The sequence below is a fragment of the Euprymna scolopes genome, chromosome 21, assembly GCF_053919585.1.
Source record: "Euprymna scolopes isolate OS-2025 chromosome 21, ASM5391958v1, whole genome shotgun sequence".
NCBI lineage: Eukaryota > Metazoa > Mollusca > Cephalopoda > Sepiida > Sepiolidae > Euprymna > Euprymna scolopes.
In genome coordinates this window covers 90,861,980-90,887,998 of record NC_136502.1, presented here as the reverse complement: position 1 = coordinate 90,887,998, position 26,019 = coordinate 90,861,980, and the positions used below count along the sequence as shown (strand labels likewise).

Genomic DNA, 26,019 nt, shown 5'->3' with positions numbered 1-26,019 from the left:
ATGCGGAGGAGAGGGTTTTTATTTTAAACTAGTCTGTACTTTCACCTAACAATTTAATAAACAGTCCAAAGGTAAAATAATTGTTAACTTCTGCTCATTTTAAACAGTTTGTCTATTAGATATTATAATTTGAAATAATATTAATGTTTTTTTAAACTATTATTAATTTTTTTTTTTAGTTTACATTTGAAATTTGAATTGGGGATATTTTTATTTCAAAAGATTGTAATGTAAAGAAATTAAAGGATATTTTTAATTTCACTAAAAGAGACAGAAGACCATCACTTCCTAGAGTCGACATAAACAATAAACTCCTTCTACAACTTTTTGATCTAAAAGATGAAAAAGAAAAAACAAAAAAAAAAACTGGAACAATGTAAAATTTGCATCCAATTTTATCACCATTCATCAGTCGAAAATAAGGCACTTAATTGAGAAAACTCATACTGATGTCTATTCAAACTTAAATCTCTGACAGATTTCAAACATTTTTATTTGAAAACTTAAAATGTTTGGTGAGCATTTGTCATATGCTGGTATTTCAAGAGATGAACTGATTAGTCCAAGTTTTTCAAGGCGACCAGAAGTAATTGCACTTACAAATGCCATCATTCTGGACTTAGTTTCCTTACAGAACAAAGAGGTACTTCCATTATCCTGGATATGTCAGGCTGCAGAGTATCTATCTGGATGTTTCATTGGTAAGCAGTCATTTGAGAAACAAGTGAAGAAAATTCAGACAATATCTAGAAATCTCTGTTAATTTTGGCATCATAACCAAAATTATGAAGACTTCCTGAAACGGATTACTGGTGTCAACCAATCAGTGAGGATGTCACCACAACCATTGTAAAATCTAGTCCAGTTACACCCAAGGTAGTTATGCCAGTTTGTAGAAAGAGACTGATTATTCAACAAAATCCGGCTAATGATGATGAAAGCAACCTAGAAAATTCACCATTGCATTCTGGGTCAAAAACCATTCAGATAAAAAAATTAACACACTGGAAAATTAAGAAAATCTTAGACATTAGAAGATGGGAGGGGTGGGCACTATAATATATAGATTTAATATGAAATGGCCACCCAGTTCTTGATATTTTTATTTTTTTATTTTTTACTAGAAAGTCACCACTTATCAAGGTCCGGAGGCTACTCTGAGATAAGGGTTATTGCATGTACGTTTTGATTTAGGCACAGATAAAGAGTGAGGAAAATTACTGAGAGTGGTTTCAGCTAGACGGGTGCTTTTCGTGAAAGATTGGCGAGGGGGGACCAGAGATTGGAGCTCAGACGATTACATAGTGTATGAAAGAACAGATACTCATTTTCATTTTTTGTATTCCGGTTCAGTTCAAAGTTCTGTGTAGGTTCTTGAGTTTGACAAAGATTTCCACATTTAAAAAGTTGTACTAAGAGAAGATTCGAGATTATTGATGGGGAAATTTAATGAAAATAAAAACAAAGACGAGAGAAATCCTCTGAACAATTCAAATAAAAAAATATTGAAGGTTCTAAAAATTATCATTTTTTACTCTTGATTTTAGTAAATTGAAAAACGTTTTCTTTTATGTAGATAGCAAATCTGAAGAAGAAAACGATGACAAAAAAGAAAAAGAGGATGACGAAGAAGAAGAAGAAGAAGAAGGAGGAGAAGAAGAAGGAGAAGAAGAAGAAGAAAAAGAAAGAAGAAAAGAAAATACCAAAGAAAAGAAAGCAATCTATTCCTTGGGAACTTCTTTAAATGATGTGCCATATTTCCAAGTTCTGAAAGATTATTATCCCGATGACCCACCAAACTGGGCATATTTTCTTCTCAAAAATGGTAAGTTTTTAAACAAATTTCATTGATTCTTCTTATGTTAGGTATAGCACTAATTTTAAACGCCCATAACAAAAAATACAAGTAAAAACTAGTAAAAGGAAATTAATTCATCATAATTTTTTACTCTGTATTGAAGAAGAAGGATCACGATTTAAATCACATATAACTATTATTTATTTTACACTGTATAAAACAGGCAAAATTTAATTTGAATATCGCAAATTGACAAAACTTTTTAAAAAATGGCAAAAAAAAAAAAAAAATCAATTGCGGCAAATTTTTTGAAAAAGAGTAACATTAAACATTCAAAATATAGGAAGAAAAAAAAAGAGTCAGTACAAATATAGATTATACCTTGATAAAGTTTTGGTTAAATAAAGTGAAATATAGCAGTAAAAGTCTTAGCTTTGGCTTTAAATATTATAAAAAAGACATACGTAGGTGTGTATATCAAAATAAACTTCTCATATTTAAGCAGATAACATTTAAAACAATTAACTTCTGGTATCTATGGACGGCCATAAGTGACAAATTTTCTTGTTGATAACGAGTATTATTAGTTTTCAATGTCATAACTGTCAGCCTGAAAAAAAACTAATATTTAAATTACTTCTATTAAATTCCTCTTTATTCTAGGAAGTATAAATTTTTAATAACTAAAATTAAGCATTATTTAAATTTTAACTAAATTCTAAAGTAACTTTATTGGAAACTTATTTTCAATTTAAAATTTTTGTATGGAATTATAAACTAAAAGTCACTTTTTATTTAATGTTAACAGATTGTAAAATCGGCCATGCACAAAGAAATTAATTAACTTTGAACTCATCATTGTTTCGGTTACTTGGTTTAAAAATTATATTTTTGTTCTGACAATAAAAAAAACAAAAAACAAGTAATATAGTTTACACAACGATTCTTATTAATGAGATGCGGTGATATACAAATTGGTCTTCCATAGAAAAAATTATCTACATTCGATTTCTAAATATATTCTTTATTTTCTCACTGACTAAAAACTCCATCAATTTTAAAAGAAAATATTTTTTAATTATTAACAATCTGTTTATTCATAAGTTTTAAGAGTCAATCTTCCACATTTTTTTTTCACAGAGTCTGAAAAATTCAATCACTAAAACAAATTATTTTGGAAATATTTTGAAATTTCAGAGGAAAATTCTGAAATGTAAATAATACATAATAATTTTTTTTGTAAAACTTAATTTTAATATATTTTCAAATTTCTTTTTTCTGAAAAATCAACAACGATTATGACTCAAAATTACATATACCATATATTTCAGCATATAAGACGACCCTTAAAGTTAAAAAATCATCTTTAAAAGCCAATATTTCATGAGATACCGGATGTTGCAATATCTAGCCTAGTCTAAACAAACATGGTTTCATGATTTAGCTGTCGTCTTATACAACTGATATATGATAAATTTGCTCCAAATTTTGTACTTGATCTTATCAGACGGTCGCCTTATACACCAAAATATACAGTATATATCATTTTATTCTATCCATTTCTTTTTTCATTTCATATCTCCTTCCTTTCCAATCTTAGATCTGATTCCTCTCTGTCTCTCCATTCCCCAATCTCTCCCGACTGATGCATTTGAAATGCATTAAAAAATAAAAGCTTTCTTTTTTTATTATTGGTTATACTTTAATATTTCCTGCAGTTTAAGCTGAAAGCAAAAAGAATTTAAAAAAAAAAGAGCATTCATCTTTCTATGCTTCCTATTGTAACCCCACGCGTGTGTGGCTCCTTGGCAATTGCCGACTCCCAACGTCATGTACCGTGGATTTTTCGTTCAACTGTTCTTTTGGTCGGATCGTCCTTTTCCCGTTGGCGACTGTCGATGAGAACACACGTGGTTCACAAAATATAAACAAAGAAAGGAAAACACAACGCCAATGTTCACATATAAATTGACTGTTGGACGTGTGAGTGTGTCTTCCCCTGTTCTATCGACGTTACATTTGTCTCTCTGTTTCACAGTCAACTCTAAAATTGTCCACGTCTCTAGTTCACAGTCAACTCTATAACTGTTCAACTATCACTGTCCAACTTCCAACCGCTGTCTAGCGAATCTAGATCTCAACTGTCACTGTCCAATTTCCATCCGCTGCGACGGGCATCTAACTGTCAACTAAGTGTTCAACTTCCATCCGCTCTCGAGCGCATCTCGATCTCAACTGTCTGTCTCCTCTGTCTTGGTCTGTCAGGTCGCCCACCCCACCCTGGCTACCGGAAGCTTCCCTTCCCTTTATGGTTGATTGTAGGATATTTCCTCTTTCTTTGTTTTTCTAAGCCATTTCCTATCCCTTTGTCCATTGTAGGATATTTCCGATTTCTTTGTCTACCCCCCCCCCTCTAAGCACTTAGTGGCTCAAATCCACCCCAGGGCCACTTTATAGTATCACACTATCAATTGTGAATGACTCTTCCTCCTCTTTCTCATCCTCCTCCTCACTATCGATTCCTTTACCCCATCTCCATAAAAATGGCTACAGATGTTCTTTATACGCCAAAATATACAGTATTATATTTGATCATTCCAATATATTTTAATATGTAAGAAAAAAAAAAAACTAAGATAAGAACTAAGATGTAAATCCCCCTCCAAAAAAACTTCTAAAAAGATCAAATGCGGGATATGGGCAAAATATGAAATTTTTTTTTTTTTTTTTTTATTATTTCATTTCAGTTTATATATAGTTCAGTTTTTTTGTAAAAATAAGTTTGTAAATGAATTAATGAAATCAATCAATTATTTGATTTTTTTTTTTTTAAATTTAAAAAAATTGCGTGGTTTTCATTGTTTATGTCAAAATATGTAAAAATAACATTTGGTACCAATTTTCCTGTTTATGGCTTTTTGGGGAATTTATTGAAAATTCACCGGTTTTACATGGAGAGTAAAAATAGAAAATATGACTTTTTTTTTTTATATAATCTTTCTTCTTGAAAAGGCAGCAAAAATTAGGATAAATCAATTTTTTTTACAAGTTTTTATTGTTATTATTTCCTATGAAGGTCGAAAATTCCGTCGTTTTAGTATTATACCTATCTTACGTTCTAAGAAAGATATAAATTTTTACTGAAAAAGAAGTGTAAAAATGTACCAAAACGCATATGGTCTTAAAGAGGGAATAATATCCAAATATGCCATTATTGAGATATTTTTAACAGCATTATTTTGTGTGTTTATTGCTATTTTAATTGATTTACTATTAAAAGATAAAGTGTAGCTTGACTTCTACTAGGTGCTAGTTTGAACGACATGTTTTATCTAGGGGAGATAACTAAAACCTCAATTTTTTCTAATTGTTTACGAAAACTGTCTTCATTATTAATTAATTCTCTACCGTATAGTTTTTCATAATTTTGGGATATTTTCATTATAGTGACATAATTAAGTAGATACCATTGATTTAACTTGAAATTCAATATTTTGCTTTTTTTTTTTTTTAATGAAAACAGTTTTCAAAGACAATTAGCGAAAACTGAGCTTTTAGATCTATTTAAGCCTGTCGTTAAAACTAGCGCCCGCTACTGTACGAAGATTCTATATAAACATAGAAATGTTGTAATGAATTAAAGCTGTATTTTAATTGTACTCTTTGTCAAGATCATGTAACACGATCAAAGGGAAATAACTCCTTTTCTATAAAAGGTAGAGTTACCTCCCCTGCTTTAACGGATATAACAGTTATCAGATCTTCATGTGAGAACAGCACGATATGACATGCTAAGAGCACAATCTTTACAGAGAACAGCAGCAGACATCAATCATAATGCCGCATAGCGACTTTTCGCATTAAATTGAATTATAAGAAATAGACTTAAAAAAAACTTTTTCTACTGACAAATAATAACAACAATTGGCTTCAGGACCAATAGAACATGATATGACATTTTTTTCTAAGTTTCATCAAAATCTGGATGGTCACAATTGTATGGTTAATTGAGCTACCAAAAGAATTTGATACCATTGCTCATTTATTGCAAAGATATATCTACTATCTATTATATAAATCTCACCTGTGTTTAAATGTATGTTTGTATGTTTGCCTAAAACTTTTGACAGAGGCGACGGATTTTCACAAGATCGGTATGGTTTTTCAGCTCGACCCTTCGGACAACAAATATCGAAAAAATGGCCAAAAACATTAATTCCTTTACTCTCAACTCGGCAGTTTTCTACAAGGAGGGGTCGCTTTTTTTTTTGCGTCACCATTTTTGCAAGTCATTGTATTGGTTGAAATGACTTTACTAATTTCAACGTTCCAAACTTCCGATCGTGTCATCGAGTAGGAGTAAGACGTCAGGTTTTCTTTCACTTTGCCTTGGCGTCACGGGTTCGAATCTGCTTGCCTATTACCACTTTTTTTTTTGCACCCAGGCTAATCTATAAATATAAAAGCGAAAATGTGTGTTTGTATGTATGTATGTATGTATGTGTGTTTGTATGTCTCGCAAAAACTTCCCACACGGGTCATGGATTTTCGCCAGATCGGTATCATTTTAAACTTCCAACCTTCGCCTGACAAATATCGAAAAATTGGCCAAAAACATTAATTCCTTCACCCTGAAATCAGTAGTTTTCTACAGGGGGGGGGCAGCAAAAATCGTCCTCTCATGACGAGTATGTCGTAACCTGATATTTGAAAAAGCGACAGAATTTTGTCAACGTCGTCTTAGCTCAGTTGCTTGGAGCGTGGCCTCATTATCTAAACGTTTTGGGCTCGAATCGTGGTGTGAGATGTCTTCTTTTTTTTTTTCGATTTTTTAAATTTTAATATTGAAGCAGGGTTATTTAAGCCATTTTTCATGTGTTTTTCAGATTTTTTAACGTTCGTTTTTCTGGGTTTTTTTTTTTTTTACTTCGCTTATTCTTAGGTTTTCATTACCCCCCCCCCCCCACCCCTCCACCCACACACACCCAAAAACACCCGTGCAACGCCAGATACCCCCCGGGGTTATTTAAGCCATTTTTCACATGTTTTTTTGGGGGGGGTTTATTTTTCAGATTTTTTAAAGAGTTTTAACGTTCGTTTTTCTGTTTCCATTTTTGCATTTAACATCGTTCGTTTGCCTTACGTTAGTTTTGTTTGTATTTTTTTTTTTTAAATATTTACTTCGCTTATTCTTATGTTTTGATTAACACCCCGCCCGAGCACACACACCTCGAAACACCCGGGCAACACAGAGTACCCTCCACTAGTGATATATAAAAGGAACTTCGTGTGTGTGTGTGTGTGTGTGTGTGTGCGCGCGCGCGCGGGCGTTTGAGATTCATTCCCTATGGACTCTGAAATGCCTGGGCCGATTTTTATGAAATTTCACACAAATGTACTTTATGTATCTGTCAGTGTTTTTAGATAAGTTTTGTATCAGAATGCATTCGGTAAGTATCAATAATCGAAAAAATCTAATGAAAGAAAGAACAGGCGATTTTGATCAAAGTTAACATCGTATACAGCCTAACATCATAGGTATATTAGAGAAGTTGTATTACCATACAAACAGAAAAGTTAAGCATATAAAATCAACAATAGGATCTTTTATATGACAAGGGTGCATTCAAAATTAATGTTTCTGTTTAAAGCACAATTGTACCATGATACTTAACTTTTTCATTTTAAAATTTAATTCAAGCCATTAAATAAAAAATAATTTTATAAAATCAACAGTAGATTCTCTACAGTGCAATGTAAATTACAATGTATTGTGGAGAGAGTATCTGCAGGGAAGCATGTGAAGCTTCCTCTGGGTGGGAATGTGTTTTCTTAGAACTGCACGCCTGTGGAACTCTGTTCCATCTGCCTGCTTCCCTCCGGACTACAACTTGGATGTCTTCAAGTCCAATGTTAACAAATTCCTAATGAACCGCCCCCTTAATTAAACATTTCATCAAATCTCCACACTAACGTAATGTACTTGTAATAACCCTTATCCCTGAGTGGCTTCCGGGCCTTGATAAGTGGTGATCACTGTGTAAAAAAAAAAAAAAAAAAAAAAAAACATGTGAAACATTCGTTCAATCCCGGGAAAAGTCGGGTTTCCCTGCTAGTATATGGAGAAACAAAAAAGCAAACAAACTAAATTATATGTTCATCAATGGTTCGTCTTTATTTTAAGACTTCCTGAGGATTATTTATTTAAAGAAAATAAAATATTTGAAAATCTACTTGTAATGTGAAAAGGATGTCTTTGTTCTGTTTCAGAATGAAAAAGCTGTTAACATTCGAAGTGTATATAGCGTTGTGGATGAGATTTTTTAATGTCATTAGTCATTATGTTTAAAAAGATATGGTGCCCTTTCTCTTCTTTTTGGAATGAATAATTCAAATGCTGGGCACATAATTGAAATAAAAAGAGTATTTCTTTGTTTTTTTTATTTGTTGAAATTCATTATTTACAGAAATTTCTTTAAATTAATCATCTCGAAGAAGTCTTGGAATAAAGACAAAACGTTGATGAACATATAATTTGGTTTGTTTCCTTTTTCATCTCTATTACGTTGGAACATTATTTCTATAATTTGCATAATTGTGTACACACACACACACACACACACACACACACACACTCACACACATATATAATTATCCAAATTATAGAAATAATATATATTGTTCTTATTATAAGCTCTATCTCCTACTTGGTTTTATCGAGCTTTTACATCTGGTTGAAATTACTTTATAAATATTAATTCTTTAATATTTATAATATACTTTAGTTTTGCCATCTTGGATCATTTTGGTAAATTTAACTTGTAATTCTTATTTCATTATATATTAGTCATCCACAGACAAACTGTTTCGCTGTATCACAGCTCTTCAGTGTAGCTAGACTAGCAACTACCTCAAGTCAGGATTGAAACTCGACTGTCTAGGCAAGTTAAGCAATGTTGAGCCTGACCAATATCAGATGGGTGACCATTTGGGAAGGCAAGGTGTTGTATGTACTGCGAGGTAAAACACCAGGTTGGGAAATTGGCGCAGGCTGTCATTCTCTCAAGGATAGATGGGCCTTTCTTAAGTCATGGTAGGCAACCCATCTAGTGATGGCGTCACGATAAAAAATACCCTTGATAGCTCCAGCGAAGCATCAAGTATTCAGCTACGGACAAGATTTTAATTACACTACAAACTTGTGTAGTGAGTTCAATCTCGCTGCGTCAACATATTACATTTTAACTGTTATGTTGTTTGACTGTTGCTAAGATGGGTATGCGAAATTACAATGATTAAAAATTGTTCAAACGCCTAAGCTCTATTTGTTTACCCAAAGAGCATTGTTTTTTTTTGGGAGGGGGGGTTACGCTAGCGGTAGTTTGTTATTTCATTCCCCAAGATAGGGAGCCTGTGTGTGTTTTTTTTTAAATTTTCTTCCTTTTAAGATTGTGACGTTGGGTATGGGGCAGCCAAACCAGCTGCCAACATTGGCCTGCTTTTTATTGAAACCAATGGAGAGCTCTTTTTAGTATCCTCGTTGTTCCCTTAACTGCAATTGTCTGGATCTCTTTTGTACTTGGTTTGCCAGAAATATTAGTTAGGTAGGACCTCAGGTTCTTCTTCATAAGCCCTGTGGCACCTACAATAACTGGTATGATTGATATCTGCCTAAGATTACAGTTTCTTTTCATATCATACATGAGACCTTGATATTTGGTCTGTTTCTCCCTTTCAGCTCTGTTCAAACCTCCATCATTAGGGACACTTATTTGTGTGTGTGGGTTCACCATAAACGTTTTTAGACATAAAATTTTAGTTTGGCACACCGAATAAGAATCAGGTGTATCCTAAGATGGATTATGGTTGGCACATCTTAGAACTCCTTTCTTGCTGAATCAAAATTAACTTTGTAATCTAGTGGGAGAGGATTTCCTGTTCTTTACAGCCTCTTTATCACGGGACAGACATTACTAGTCTTTTTCTACTCTATTGTTATTTCCATGCTAGTTTTTGCTTTAATCTCTGGTTCGTCCTTGTAAAATATTCGCAGAATAACTTTGTATCATTTGGATCCTTTGGACTTCAAGTACGTTGGAGCATGGCCAGAAAGCACTGAAAAAGATTTTGAAATAAGAAAAGCACTGAAATGGAGTGCATGTCACAAGTTGAGGAAGATATGGTTATCCATTCTCTCAGAAAAGTTGAAAATAAGACTCTTTGTTGCCACAGTAGAAACAGTCCTTCTCTATGGTGCTGAGGCATGGACTCTTACAAATGCGCTGAAGAAGAGACTGGATAGCTGTTACACACGGATGCTCAGGATGGCCCTCAATACATCATGGAGGAGTTACGCAGCAAACCAACAGCTTTATGGTGATCTACCACCAGTATCATTGAAAGTACAGCAGAGAAGGAGGAGAGTAGCCGGTCACTGCATGAGATATAACAAAGAGGAAGCAAGCAAGCTAGTTCTCTGGATACCAACAGATTGCCACACAAACTGTGGTAGAAAAAGAATTACCCTCATAAATAACCTGCTTTAGGACACAGGATTGGAAAGTGTTTGGGACCTGCAAACTGTCATGCGAGATTAAGAGAACTGGAGAAGTCGTGTAGATTCGGTGGTGAAGCATCCTGAAAGATGACGGAGATGAGAGAAGATGAGATTATTTATTTATTTATTTATTTATTTTTACAAAGGAGTCACCACTTATCAAGGCCCGGAGGCCACTCTAGGATAATGGTTAATGGGTATACATTAGTCAATGGGATTATAGCGTAGTAAACATAAGTAGTGGAAATTTTGTAAGTTGGATTATTTAGGGGGACGTTTCATCAAGAACTTGTTTACATTGGACTTGAAGACAATCAGATTGTTGTCAGCTGGAAAGCTGGCAAACAGAAGAGAGTTCCACAGGCGTGCAGTTCTGAGAAAGATGGAATCTACGTTTAGGTTTAGGCATAGATAAAGAGTGGGGGAAATTATTGATAGTGGTTTTTGTGAAAGTTTGGTGAGGGGGGACCATAGATTGGAGCTCAGACTACTGTTCTCATCTTCAGTGTCATTTTCACAACAGTACCGTTGATGTAACATCTGTTAATCTAGGTTGGTTGAATTCATTGTTGTGTATGATTAAAATTGTTATGAATGATTAAAATTAAAGAACTTTTTTTTTCTCTTCTGATTTATCAAAAGTCGTCTGCTTTGCTCCGTACTGGCTAATCGCGTCTGTTATCGCTTTCTGATTGCTTGATCAGCAATGTGTCCAGTTTCCAGTCCAGCCATACCGAACATTTACAAGAAATCTGGTTTGTAAGATGCAATATTATGCAATATTATGATATCAAGCATTCCAGCTGGTGGAATAACTCGACTATAGTTAACTACTTATTTTTTTTATTTATTTATTTTTTTTTTTTACAGCAGTTTCTCTTTTAACATCTGGTAAAGTATGATTGTTCGTGTCTGTTACAGTCCTTCTTTAACCATCTGGTAAATTAACATTATCCCAATGAACTACAGTAATATATTTTTCCCCATTTCCGATTATCATTAAATCATTTGATTAAATATTGGATTCATTGAATATTATCATTAAATCATTTGATTAAACATTGGATTCATTGAATATTATCATTAAATCATTTGATTAAATATTGGATTCATTGAATATTATCATTGAATCATTTGATTAAATATTGGATTCATTGAATATTTCTTGGTTGGTTTACAGCATATCAATCCTTTTCAAATTATTTAATGCCAAATCCTGTAATTTTGGAAAAAAAAAAAAAATTATGCTTAAAGTTTTTTTATATTTTCAAATATTCATTCACCATGTTTGGTTTGGTTGTTTTGTAGAGGAAAATTGCTTTTGTTTTTGACTTTGCAGAACATGATTGCATTTTGCAAAGAAAATGAAAAACCAAAAACATTTGTATTATTTGGATTCTTCAGACTACTGTTCTTATCTTGAGCGTTTTTTTTTTTTTTTTTTCACAGTAGTTGAAAGAATCCAAATAATACGAATAACCAATCCTCATCTCAAAAAAAATCAGAAACATAAAAAGACATCAATATTTGGTGCATTTTAGATCAGGAAGCCAGTATCTTCAGACAGCCTGATCTGGTAGGCACCAGGGAATTATTTCTCTATCTCCTGATTTGCATTAAAAAAATCCTTGAATTAAAGATATTCCTCATTTTTGCAGGTCTTCAGCAAGATGCAACACTCGGTGACATATTGGACAATCTCTATGTCAATAACAAATGGGCTTATGACCAGATAAAAGACACCATCAAGATAAGTCATTCATATATCAGACAAGCCACATTGGATGTGGATGCTGCATCACTGCCTTCAACAGATAAATCCACAACAGCCGATGTGTTCAACACATCTTCAGCAAAAACACCCGAACCTAAAGGTCCTGCACCCAGTTTAAACGAGTCCAGTTCAAAAAAAATAACCGTTTCTTCTGACTCCTTGGATACTGTAAAACCGTACCTTGCACCGTTCCGTGAGGTAATTTACCATCAGGAAAAGGCATTACAGAAATCGTCCAAAAATCGCGCGCAAGAAAATGAAACGGTTTCAATCCCAGACAGATGTATGAACCCTATTTTTGATACGGCACAGAAAAATTCAACAGTATCACTTACCGACTTACCAAGTTCGGATTATAAATCCAACGATCTTCACAAGTGTGAATCCCTCGAGGATGAATTTAGTAAAAGAGAAGTTCCGGTAGCTGTTGGAAGCAATGATAAAGTTCTGAAAACGGTGGATGATGAAGAGGCAGTTACTAAAGCTGACATCATTAAAAGTGAAATTCCGGAAAGAGCTGCTGATAAAAACAAGGTTCCGGAAGCCAACTTTATCGAAAGAGAATTAGCAGTAGAGGACATTAATCAAAGAGAAGTTCCAGAATCTCAGGATAATAACAGTCTAATGCTGGATGTTAATGATTTAGAAATATCCTTATACAGCCTTCATCCGAGTGTAAAGCAACGTGTGGTAGATATTCCAAGTAAAGTTCCAGAAACTGACGTTAGTAAGGACAACATCCGATGTCAAACCGATAGTTTTAGCAGTGATTTTTCAGAAATTTATGTTAGTGACAGAAAAGTTCCAGAAATGTTGGATAATAACATGGAAGTTCTGCAGGAAGACCTGAGAGAAAGAGAACCCCCAGAAGCTGTAAGAAAACAGGAAATTCTAGAAAGTGTGATTAATGAAGTGGAGCTGCTCGAAGTCGATGAAAATGGAGAATCCGACAATAATATCAATGGAGAGAACTTATTGCCAAAGGCTGAGCAAGAAAAATCCTCTATGGCTCTACAATTGAGTATTCTACTTTTAGCAGTGGTTCTAAGTTTTTCCTTTGGTTATTATTGTCGAGCAAAATAAGGTGTACTAGATGTGCGCAGGATAAAGTTAACTTTCAAGTGTTCAACGTCATTGTCTATTTAAAAAAAACTATTCAAACTATTTTTGATAATAATTAAACTTATGCACAATGTTTATCTTTGTCTATCCGTCCATTCCGCTTTTTCATGAAAATTACTGGGCCAATTTGTATGAACCTTTGTGATAAAGGTGCAGCAAATAAGGTACTATGGTATCCATTCAGTGCAGTTATGGGTTAGTATTTAATGCAAAAGTGAGCACAAATTTAATGATATTCAACCATCAATTTGATATAAAACACCCATTCTAAATCCAAGGGCGATAACTTTTGCTAGTTTAGAACAGGAAGACAGATTAAGAGAAATATAATATAGAAAATGTATGGCATTCAACTGAATGTCTCTTATGTGCCACACATTTCTGCAAATGGTTCAATAATGATTACATCATATTTTCAAAAATTTCCCCAACTGTCTTCAGTTGTGTGTGTGTGTGTGTGAAAATATTTAACCAATAAACACTAAAACTACTGCTCACATAACACTGAAATTAACAGGAAATATTAATCATACACTAAAGATAGTTTATAGCGAGTAAAATCTTTGTTTGGATGAATGAATAATCTATGCAGAAATATGTCGGCAAGTTAAAATGTAAAATGTTCATTTCAACTTGTCGACATATTACTTCTGTGCATATGCAAATTTATTCATAGCTTAGAGTGGTTTAATTTTAAATCTATCTGTCGATAGCTGAAATGGTACGGAATATGGCTGGAGTGCTAAATGTTTTGGTTTCGATTCTAGATGATGGCACCTAAGTTTTTTTTTTTTTTTTTTTAAACCAGATCAGTACTATATACATATATAATATTCAGTAGAGGATTGCCTGTGTAATAATAAATATGAAATCTGCATAAATTAAAATATATTGAAGCGTATTTTAAAACTGGGTAAAGCTGGATGCCTTCCACTAGTTCATTTGTAAAGGACTTTAATTGATTAATTAATTAATTGCTAGTAGTTTTCTATTAAAACCTTTTTTTTTTTTTTTAAAGAAACCCACAAGAAAAAAAAAATCAATAGGTGTTACTTTTTCCTAACAAGTGAAACATGCATGGTCCCCTGTGAGTGCATAGTTAACGAGGCATAAAAACATGACTAAGTCCATCATTTGTCCCCCACCCCCATCTCATTTAGCCCCAAAAGTATCCAAGGCCCAATCATATGTAAATTTGAGTTCCGCACCATGCAAAACTGCTAAATAGACATACTCAGAAAATTTGGGACAAATATGGTAAAATAGTTCCAAAAATGGAGTGTTTTTATTAGCCATAAAAGAGCCCCTGGAGGCACACCCAAGAATAATTGCAAAGTATAGACAAACAAAATTATATAGAAATCAGTTAGTTACAACTTTTCAGAAAGTTTTATAAAAATCCAAGGCGTCAATTTTTTAATAAACACAAAAGTGTCAATTTTAGCCATTTTAACCCGAAAGGGGGATGGGGGGAGGGGGAAACCAGAAAATCTGTGCTGTTACTTTTTTTTTTACTCATGTTTAATGTTTGTGCAAAAATTTTTTTAAATTCCAAGGCGTAGTTATTGAAAAAAGTGCGGACGGACGAACAGACAAGGATGAACTTAAAAGGTCCACCCTCCTTTTGTTGGGGGACCAATAAGTAGACGAAGTATGAAATAAGGACCTTGGCTGAATTCACTAAGAAAAGGACAGATTTCAGTCAACGCCATTTTAACCTTCATCTTGGCACGTTCGAGTAGATTTTCACGACCAAGGGTGCATTTTTTTTATATATTTACACAAGTTTAATTAATCTTTGGATTGACATTTTTATTAATAATTCTGATTTTGTTTATCAAAATCCCCCTTAAAAGAGATGGTATTCATTTCCAGAGGACTTCTCTCAATCCCAGCTCCAAACCAGGAGGTTCAACGATCAAGGATTTTCCTAAGGATGTTGGTGGTATCTACAATAGCAGAGGTCTGAAGGCCGCCTAAAATATCGGGGATTCGTAGTCTTTTCAATTGTCCTTCCAGACGACTTGATACTACTCCTAGAGTACCAACTATGACCAGGATTATTTGTGTTTTAACCCCGTGTATATGTCTTATCTCCAAGGCCAATGGAGCATAATTGCTCCATTTCTCATTCTCCTTCTTTCTCATCCCAGGGTACTGAGAAGTCTACAATTTGCCAGTTTTTTGAGACCTTGCCAATGACGACCAAATCCGAACAATTATGTTCCAATTGCTTGGTCGTTAATAATAATGATAATAATAATAATGTGTTATATTATTTATTCATGAGCAAAATTAATTTTTTTTTTTTGAAGAGTGCATTTATATATGTACAAAAATTTTTAATAAAACTATTGGATTGATATTTTTATAAAAACAAACAAATTATAATAATAAAAAAACGAATTATATTAGGTATTCATAGACCAAAGGCTTAAAATAAAAGAGTCGATTTTTAGAGGTATTTCGGTTGGTTTTGAACGAATATCACATTTAAAATTGTCGCAGACAAGTAGTTCTTTACAAGTAAAAAAACAAATCAATGTGGCCTCATTTTTGTAAACAAGTCAATTTGGTTTTGTTTTCAATTTTCCAAAATTTATTGGAGAGTAGCATCCATGCAAAGTAAGGTTTTTATTTTTATGGATGACAGGTAGGACATATTTATTTCTTGCTTTTTTATGGGAGGGGGTTCAAATATGCCTTTTTTTTGTTCTCATTTATGATTTACTCCAGAGGAGGAGGAGTGGCAGCTTTCCTTGTGCAGACAGTACTCTGCAATGCTGATTTCTCCCCCTACCACCACCTAAAATACAATTTTTTAAATAAAAATTTCAATCCAAATTTTGGCTGAAATAATTTTATTAAAAAGATTTTGTAAATATATAAATGCACTCTCCATAAAAAAAAAAATCAGTGTTGGTTACCAATAAATAATATTAATTATTATTATTTATTTATCTTGTATATAATAAAAGACGTGCAATTTTTCCCTTCTGGACCAAAATACCGTAGGTTTATACCAACAGATGACACATAAAAATTTATTACGTTTATGCTATTGGCCATTACCTTATATAACTATAGAATGCCATTACAGACACATTATTCCGTAATATTAAAACATTACATTTATTTCTAGGAGCGCTATCTTCGTCATCATCATAACCTACAGAGGAAGTAGCTCAAAGTTTACCCTCTATTCACTAAGACCTCTTACAACCCCATTCTACACCACGTACATTTATACTTTTTTCTACATTCCTGGGTCTACTCTGTCATTAATTGACTAGTGATTTCATGCACATCACCTACTGTTAATACTTTACCCCTACACAAATAATGATTTCTCCCTCTTCCCATACCCCAAAATCTGACTGGTTGAGATCTACATATTCGGACATTCTGAAATAAAAGAAACATCATTCCAAAATGAACACTACAGAGATTACAACAAACATGGCTTCTCTGAGAAGAATCATTACATATCAAATGGCCCGATTACAAACTTTGGAATCTCAAAAAAAAAAAAAAAAAAAATTGGTTTGCACTACATTTAAAATAATACCAGTACTATTTTCGTTAATATCTTACTAACATCAATAGGAAACAAATTGGTTTATTGATTATTTGTTCCGTTATTTTACCAAACAGAAATTGGAGTTTCATATTTTCATTGCTGTTTACATTTATTTCATTTACAGTGACAAATAATTATTAATTATATTTTATTTCAGTAATAAAGTTACAGCGGCAAATCATTAATTATATTTTATTTTAGTTATAAAGTTAAGAGACAGTAATTTGTTTTTACTAAACGGTTCTTACGGACACTTTAGAAAAACATTTCGTCTGATTTTGTTTACGTGTTGGTGATTCAATTTTTTAGTTTACAGGTTTATTTATAGTATGAATGCTTCACAAACGTTAAATGGCTAAAATTAAATCACGTTATTATTTCACATGTTCAGATGTAGTTAATTATTTTAAATTAACCTTTTACTTTAATAATAAGAATACCACAATAGTTTTTTTTTTTTTTTTTTTTTTAAATATTACTAGGGACGCACACGTTATTTAACAAATAGAAAAGGGGTAAATATGAAGATTCTTTCCACCTTCGACCAATCCTTTAAAATTAACTCTTTTATAGGTTTTGCACAGTGCTGAAAACAAAAATCATGTTTAAAATTCCGGCAAACAAGTAGGTTAAAATATCTGAAGAAATGTTAATTTCAAAAAAGATTTTGGGGTTGGTGGCTGAAAACGGAAATAAGGTTTACAATTCTGGCAAACAAGTAGTTTCAAAAATATTAAAAAAAAATGTTAGTTTCAAAAAAGTAGGGGATAACTTGAATATAATATTTTAACGTACAATGAGCACCCACTTTATGGACACCATTTGTTGGGGGTGGGGGTCAGCATACAATGAACACAATTTCATGTAAACTGCACATCCACCTTTTGGGGGGGGGGGGGCTACCAGGAATTAATAATCGATTTGATGTGCACCAACCCCAAAACTAAAAAAAAAGCGGGTGCATTTACGTCAAAATGTGTTCAATGTGCATTTTTTGTCAACTAAAATACCTTGCCCTGAACTTTGCCCTGAAAAATACCCTGAACCTTCCAGCAAATTTTGTGACAACCCCATCCCCAGACACAAAATGGGGTGTCTATTCCAAAAACCATTTATAACATGAGGAGGTTGGGGGTTGGTAAATGACAAAAACAACAACCGTATTTTAAATTTTTACACTGGGAGGGGAGGGAAGCATGCTACCACCGGGCAACGCTAGTTAACAGGTCCTGCTAGTTTTTGATAAAATTATCAATTCAAAGATTAATTAAAGTTGTGTAGATTTGAAAAAAAAAAAAAAAAAAAAATGCACTCTTGGTCGCAAAAATCTGCTCGAATGTGCCATGGTGAAGGTTAAACCGATATCAACCAAAATCTGTATTTTTCTTAGTGAAGTTAGCTGAGGTCCTTTTTTCCATACTTCATCCAAATAAGTATACTGCTGGGGAGGTTCAAACTCACAAACTGTCTCTTAAGTATGCCGCGATAACTGTCAGATCAATGAAAAAAAGGGGAGGTAATACAAAATGTTGCCGCTATTAAATACATACACAAGATTTTTTTAAATCTTTTCTTCTACCTCCCACTCTTTCATTTTAAAGTTGTATGTCAATCTACATAAAGAAAGCGAAAAGGACAAATGAAGTCTACATTTTTTGTTTTTACCGGTGAATATCAAAAAAAATTATCTGTCCTTAAATTAATACTTGGTGATTTGAGTAGCAGTGTCAGAACTTGTGACTGTGAGAGTAAGAAATCCTGTTTTCTTTTGTTTATAACTGATAAAAAAAAATATTGATCAGGATTGAATATTATAAATACATTTTCAAAAATGTTAAATAAAATCAATTGGAAATAAAATTTTTTACTTTTAACATGGACCGATGTTGGTTATAAATCACTGACAAAACATTTGTTTTTGTAGTAAAACAGCTATTAATTACAAACGATGCAGAAAAAAAAAATCAACTTTATTTTATATACAAGATGTTACACCAAAAGGCATTTTTATCTCAAACCCATATGAAGAGTGCTTTACTACTGAAACATGTAAAAATTTAACAAAGTTCCAAAATTTATTGTTGAAAATGTTAAAATTTTTCTAAGCTCTATTTTTCTGGAAAAATAGATATTTTTTCTTTTCTTTTTTATACACGCACACATTTTATTATTATTTTTGGACTCTTAAACACAAAATTTAAACTAAAATGGTAATTTTCATTTTTAAGCTCTGAAACAAAACAATTTAAACTAAGAAAACTTTCATGCTATACGCAAAAAGGGATGGGGTGGTGTGTTGCAATATTTTTGGTATAATTTAAGAGATGATCAAAGATTTTGAACACTTATATACATAATCAAGGTTTACAGGAACGAACTAATCAGATACAAGAATCGCTGTATTATGAGGCACCTTCAATAAGTTTCCAGACTTTAAAAAATTGTCATAGACTCTTGAAAATTCAGTATGTTATTGTTATGCCTTATGAGATGACTGACCAATTTTTATGATTTCAGATTCAAATGAACAACTACAGCAGGAATTGGAATACATCCTACTAAAGCCTAATTGTCACAGCTAATAAATTTCAAAAATGCGATTTGGACATGAGGACACTTTAGAAGAATGATATGCAATGAAATTATGTTTAGAACTTGAAAAAATGTCACAGAAACGTATGGACTGCCTTTGGATTATCTTGCATGAATCGAGCATCAGTTTTTGAGTGGCATAAGAGATTCAAGGAAGGCAGGGAATTTGTGAGGGATGAGTAGATGTATGGGAGGAGTAAGGAAGTCAGAACACCAGAGTTGATTGGACAAATAAAGATTTTCATGGATAAGAACCGTCGTATGTCTATAAAGACGATACATGCACAGTTTGATGTTAATGTGGGAACTGCACACACAATTATTCGCAAGGAACTCGTCCCTCGACACTAGCGCACAAACACATGTATTTGGTGACTTTAATGTCCACCACAAAAACTGGCTTGGATTCTCTACTTACACAGATGTAGCAGGCAGCACAACTCATAGCTTCACTATATCTCACTCCCTGTCACAAATGGTAACGTTTCCAACCCGTTTCCCTGACCAGGAAGAACAACACGCATCACTTCTAGATTTGTTTTTGACCACAGTTCCCGATGATTGCATAACGAAGGCCCACAGCCCACTCAGGAACGCTGATCATGCAGTGATAATGGTTGAAATCGCCCTAAACTCTAGAGCCAAAACTGAAGAGCTCAAAACAACGAGATATTATAAAGAGGCTGACTGGGAAGCCATCAGGGAACTAATCAGAGATGCCCCATGGAGAAATATTTTTTCTCTCCCTGCTGAACAGTGTGCAAACGAGACCACTGACTGGTTCAAAACTGTAATCGAAGCGCATGTTCTCATGCGGAAATTTTATAGTAAGCCCCACTCTCCCCAATGGTTTACGTCGACTTGCGCAACTTCCATTGCTCAAAAGCAGCATGCATACCGTAGGTTTAACCGACATAAGTCCAGTTCAAACAGACTGAAGTATATAGAAGCTAGAAATAATGTTAAGAAAGAAATAGCGACAGCTAAGAGAGAATTTACGGAAACCACTAAAAAGCGCATCGAAGCACAAAAACTAGGAACTTGAGACTTCTGGAAAATCTACAACAGTGTAGTAAATAATGGGCAATCAACAATTCCCCCACTAACCAACAATCACGAGGTTGTCTCCTCAGCAACCGACAAGGCTAACATGCTTGCCAGTTGATTTGCCTCAAACTACACACTGGACCCTTCCAACCACCCCCTACCTGACTTTCCTATGCAGACAGACGCCACGCTAGACGATCTGAAAATCACCCCTGCTCAGGTGCATGCCATCATAAAAAAACATTGACACTTCAAAAGCATGTGGACCTGATCTCATCCCAGCTGTGCTATTAAAAAAGTGCTCAGCCGAAGTAGCTCCAGTTCTCTCCAAACTCTACAACAAATGCCTTAATAAAGCTTGCTTTCCAGGCTGTTGGAAAACTGCTTCTGTTGTACCAGTTTTCAAGAATTCTGGCGAAAGGACTGACCCATCAAATTATCGCCCCATTAGCCTCCTCCCACTTTTTGCCAAAATATTTGAGACCTTAATTAACCATGCTCTAGTCCATAACCTTACAGATGCTAAACTTCTGACTGACAAACAATATGGATTTAGACAAGCCCATTCCACAGCAGACATCCTAACTGTAATCTCTGAACGTATATACCATTCACTGGACAAAGCGGGGGAGGGCAGAGCGGTAGCTCTAGATATATCTAAGGCTTTTGACAGGGTATGGCATGAGGGTCTCCTCAGGAAAATTAGATCATATGGTATCACTGGTAGAATACTTAACATAATTAAATCCTTCTTAGATAAGAGAAAAATCCAGGTTGTCCTCGACGGTCGTACATCTAAACAATATGATATAAATGCGGGGGTGCCCCAGGGTTCTATCCTTGGACCTCTATTGTTCCTGATATTCATAAATGACATCACTGACAAAATTGTCTCTGAGATGGGTATATATGCTGATGACACTACACTCTATGGCAGGCACGACAGGAAGATGAATGAAACCATTTCTAAAGAAATGGCAGAACACTAGAGGAAGACTTCCACTCTGTGGTGGAATGGGGACAAAAGTGGTTGGTCGCGTTCAATGCCGCCAAGACTAAACTAGTTTCATTCAATAATTACAAGAAACCCTCTCTACCACCTATAGCAATGGCCAGTGACTCTTTATCTGAGAGTACAGCTTTCAAACTCCTTTCACAGGAAACATGAGTTGGAACAATTGCATTGAAGGCATTGCCAGGGCTGCTGCAAGAAAGGTGGGCTCTCTCTACCGTGCTAGACAACTACTAACACCCGAAAGTATCCTGTACCTCTATAAGGCCACCATTTGCCCATGTATGGAGTATTGCTGTCACATCTGGGCTGGTGCATCTGCTACTAGTCTCTCGCTCCTTGACAAGGTTCAAAAGAGAGTCGCAAACCTGATAGGCCCTGAACTGGCATCTAAGCTTCAGCCTCTGTCCCATCAACGAAATGTTGCATCCCTCTGCCTTTTCTACAAGTATTTTAGTGGTGAATGCTCTGACGAACTGCAATCACTTGTGCCCCCACGACGTGAGCACCCTCGACAAACCCGACAGGCTGCTAAATCCCACCCCCACACTGTAGAGATCCCTAGATGTAAAAGACCTTTTTACTCCAATAGTTTCTTCCCCAGAACCGCTAGACTCTGGAATTCCATTGCAGGTCCCTGCTTCCCCAACAGTACTGACGTGCAGAAGTTCAAGTGTAACGTGAACTGGCATCTTGCTGCCCAAATCCCTACATAGTACCCCAGTAGTTGTTGCCTCTGATAGTAGCCCCCTACACCAAAGTGGAAATTTGCCTTGTTTGGGGTGAAAATGTAATAAAAAAAAAACAAACAAAAAAAAAACTGAAGATGCAGAACATTTGCGTGTAGTTTGTCCCAAGGGTTTTCAGAGAAGATCAGAAAGACATTGTCATGACAGCAAACAGATGGTCGAGCTGATCATTTCAGATCCGACAGTTCTTGATGCTAGGTGACCTGCGATGAAAGCTGGATCTACTGCTATGACCCAGAGACCAAGAGACAGAGTTCCCAGAGCCAGCATGCTGGCTTTCCTAGACCAAAAAAGGCCAGACAGAGCAAATCCACTTAGAAACTTATGATGATCCCTTTTTTTTTGACAGCACAGGCATGATCTACATGCACTGGGTTCCCATTAGACAGACAGTCAACAAGGAATGCTAGGTTGAGGTTTTAAGGGAGTTCAGGAAGAGATTTTGTCGGAAGAGACCAACACAATTCAAATTAGGTTAGTGGCATTTCCACCAGGACAATGCACCAGTCGATAACTTGTCACAGACTATTTGACCAAGATGGGCATCAAGACAATTCCTCACTCTCCCTATTGTCCAGGCGTTGCTTTCTGTGACTTGGTTTTTCCCTACGCTCAAGGAAACCTTAGAGGCTTTCATTATGAAACAATTGAGGAAATGAAAGAGGCTGTGGTGAAGGTCATCGACATGCTCACACAAGAGGACTTCCATGGGGCTTTCCAGAGTTTGGAACGGTACAACAAGTGCATTGCAACCAGAGGAGATTACTTCGAAGGGGACTAGAGTTTCATGTATGTACCATCATACGTATAAAAAAAGTCTGGAAACTTATTGAAAGCACCTTGTAAATCTCTTTGATTTTTTTTCGGTTATATCTTTTCATCTTGACACAAGAAGGAAACTACACACTGCTGATCCTGACTGGATCATACTACTATTTAAAAAATTTTTTTTTTCACATACATTATAAACTAAAGCTTCTCTGGCTGGATTTATGCTGCCAATTTTTGCTTGGAACGACTACATTTAATATTCGCAATTCAATCATTTCGTTTTCTCTACGATAGTTATTTCTTTTGTCATTCCTTTTGGGATCATAGGCGCTTCTACCCTATCAGAACAAAATTTCGGAAATTGGAATACTGGATTTCACATAAAAACAATGGTATCTCCATATTCCTTATATTTTTAAGATCATTATTTCCAAAAATTATGAAAATCGATATGGTAGAAAATAGAATTTGAAGAAAACGATCATATTTGCTTATGTAAGACATAGGAGAGTTCAAAAGGGAGGTCATTTCCTCTTGATAATTCTTGGAAAACTCAAGAAAAGTTTCAACAGTTGCAAAAAACTTGTATATAAGTTATTTTTACATTATTTAATTTTTAGGCAAATATTTTTATATTAAACAATTATGAAAAAAATCTTAAATGAAAACCAGACTCAGAAACACTGTATATATGCTATGTTTATTTTTTTTTGCATTAGTCACATTAAATATTTAGAATTACTTCCCTTGTTTACGTTTCAATTTATTTTATAAAAACAAGATGGCTGCAATTATTCACTATGCTATGTTTATTTTGTTATGTAAGTCACATTAAACATTTAGAATTACTTCTCTTGTTTATGTTTTCATTTCGATTTATTTTATAAAAACAAGATGGCCGTTAACATGATTAAAGTTGTTTTTTTAATAATTCATTAACATTCTGGTAATTTTGACTGCATAATTTAGAAGCTAATATTATAATTTAATAGAATTGACAAAAAAGTCAGTAGAACCATTTTTTTTATCTGAAAACTCTATTTATTGACAACAAAATTTCATTCTGATAGTATAGAAGTTCCAGATCATATTTTTATTCCAAGAATAGCTTTCCTTTCGAGAAGTGACCCTTGCTTAGGAACGAGTCAAACAAAAGAAATACCATAAAAAAACCCAACCTTTTCGCTATAGTCTTGATTTGCAAACACTTATGTGTTAATCTTTTATTTAAATATTATTTACAATTGCTTGATATAACCCTCATATGCATTTCTCTAAGTTAATTATATTTACCTACTTTTAGGCTATACCCTTGATTTGATATCCTCACTTTGATATTGATCATATATTTAAGGTTTCTATTTGATGCCTAATTTCGGTTCTGATGATAAGACATTATTCAAATCAAAAACAATTCTTGTATCATCTCAGAAACGAGTGTACACTCATTAATTATTGATGTTGAGTTCTTCTTGGTGCCTAAAATGCTTTTTACATAAATCATTTTACCATTTGCTTTATATATCTCAAACATACCATGTTAAAAATGAATAGACACACAAGTATTTACTCATTTTCAAAATATTGGTCTTGTGTTTTCAGCCTCTGGTTTTAGCATAAAAGTGTATAACAGTTCATCAATTATAATTTTGCGCAACTGGGGTTCATCAGTGCGTAGAAAGAACTTTTTTTTCAAAAGTTTCACATCCCATGAATAGAACCCTTCTTATTAACACATAACATATATATATATATATATATATATATATATATATATTGAGCAAAACAGAAAGGGGATATTTTTGCGTTTGAGTCAACTGGCTGTGGATTGCTTGTCAGGAGATGGACATATTTTGTTTCAGTTGGGTTCTGGGTTCAGTCATTTAAAAAATTTTTTAATCAATTTTCACCCCAAACAAAGCACACTGCCACTTTGAAGTAGGGGGCTATTATCGGGGATACAAGTTGCAGGGACATTATGAAGGGAGAGGAGTAGCAAGATGTTTGTTCACATTACACTTGAACTTCTGCATGTCAGTACAGTTGGGAAAGCCGAATCCCAGAAGGGAGTTCCAAAGTCTAGCAGTTCTGGGGAAGAAACTATTGGAGTAAAAGGCTTTCTTACACCTAGGGATCTCTACTGTGAAGGGGTGGGACTTAGCTGCTTGTTGGGTTTGTCGGGGGTAGTCACGTCGAGGGGGTACAAGTGCTTGTAGTTCGTCAGAGCATTCACCATTAAAGTACTTGTAGGACAGGCAAAGGGATGCAACATTTCTTCGGTGGGACAGAGGCTAAAGCTTAGCTAATAGTTCAGGACCTATCAGGTTGGCGACTCTCTTTTGAACTCTGTCCAGGAGTGAGAGACAAGCAGCAGATGCACCAGCCCAAATGTGACAACAATACTCCATACATGGGCGAATGGTGGCCTTATAGAGGTACAGGATACTTTCAGGCATAAGTAGTTTTCTAGCACGGTAGAGAGAGCCCATCTTCTTTGCAGCAGCCTAGGCAATGCTCTCAATGTATCTATTCCAGTTCATGTTCCTTGTAAATGTTAGGCCGAGGAGTTTAAAGGAAGTACTTTCAGGTAATGTATTCTTGGCTTAGCTATTGGTGGTAGAGAAGGTTTCTTGTAATTATGGGAGAAAACAAGCTTAGTCTTGGCAGCATTGAATGTGACCATCCATTTTTGTCCCCATTCCAGTACAGATTGGGGGTCATCCTCTAATGTTTCTGCCATTTCTTTAGATGTGTGTTCATTTGTTTTCCCCTCGTGCCTGTTATAGAGAGTGGTGTCATTAGCAAATATACCCATCTCAGAAACAATTTTATCAGGGAGGTCATTTATGAATATCAGGAATAATAAAGGTCCAAGAATAGACCCCTGAGGTACTCCTGCATTTATGTCATATTGTTTAGATGTACGACTGTCGAGGACAACTTGGATTTTTCTCTTACTTAAGGATTTAATTACATTATGTATTCTTCCAGATCTAATTTTCCTTAGAAGACCATCG

The 26,019-nt window shown here is 34.4% G+C and overlaps 1 protein-coding gene across 3 annotated transcripts in view; it reads left to right on the top strand.

The window, feature by feature from the left end:
* Positions 1–18,711, top strand: part of LOC145242570 (uncharacterized) — a 38,588-nt gene extending 19,877 nt beyond the window's left edge. For all 3 annotated transcript variants that reach the window (XM_080105661.1, XM_080105660.1, XM_080105662.1), the window contains 2 exons: positions 1,577–1,825; positions 12,014–18,711. In XM_080105661.1, coding sequence (XP_079961787.1) covers positions 1,577–1,825; positions 12,014–13,212 — 1,448 coding nt within the window. In that variant the 3' untranslated portion in view covers positions 13,213–18,711. The remainder of the gene's footprint in view (positions 1–1,576; positions 1,826–12,013) is intronic.
* Positions 18,712–26,019: the final 7,308 nt, after the last annotated feature.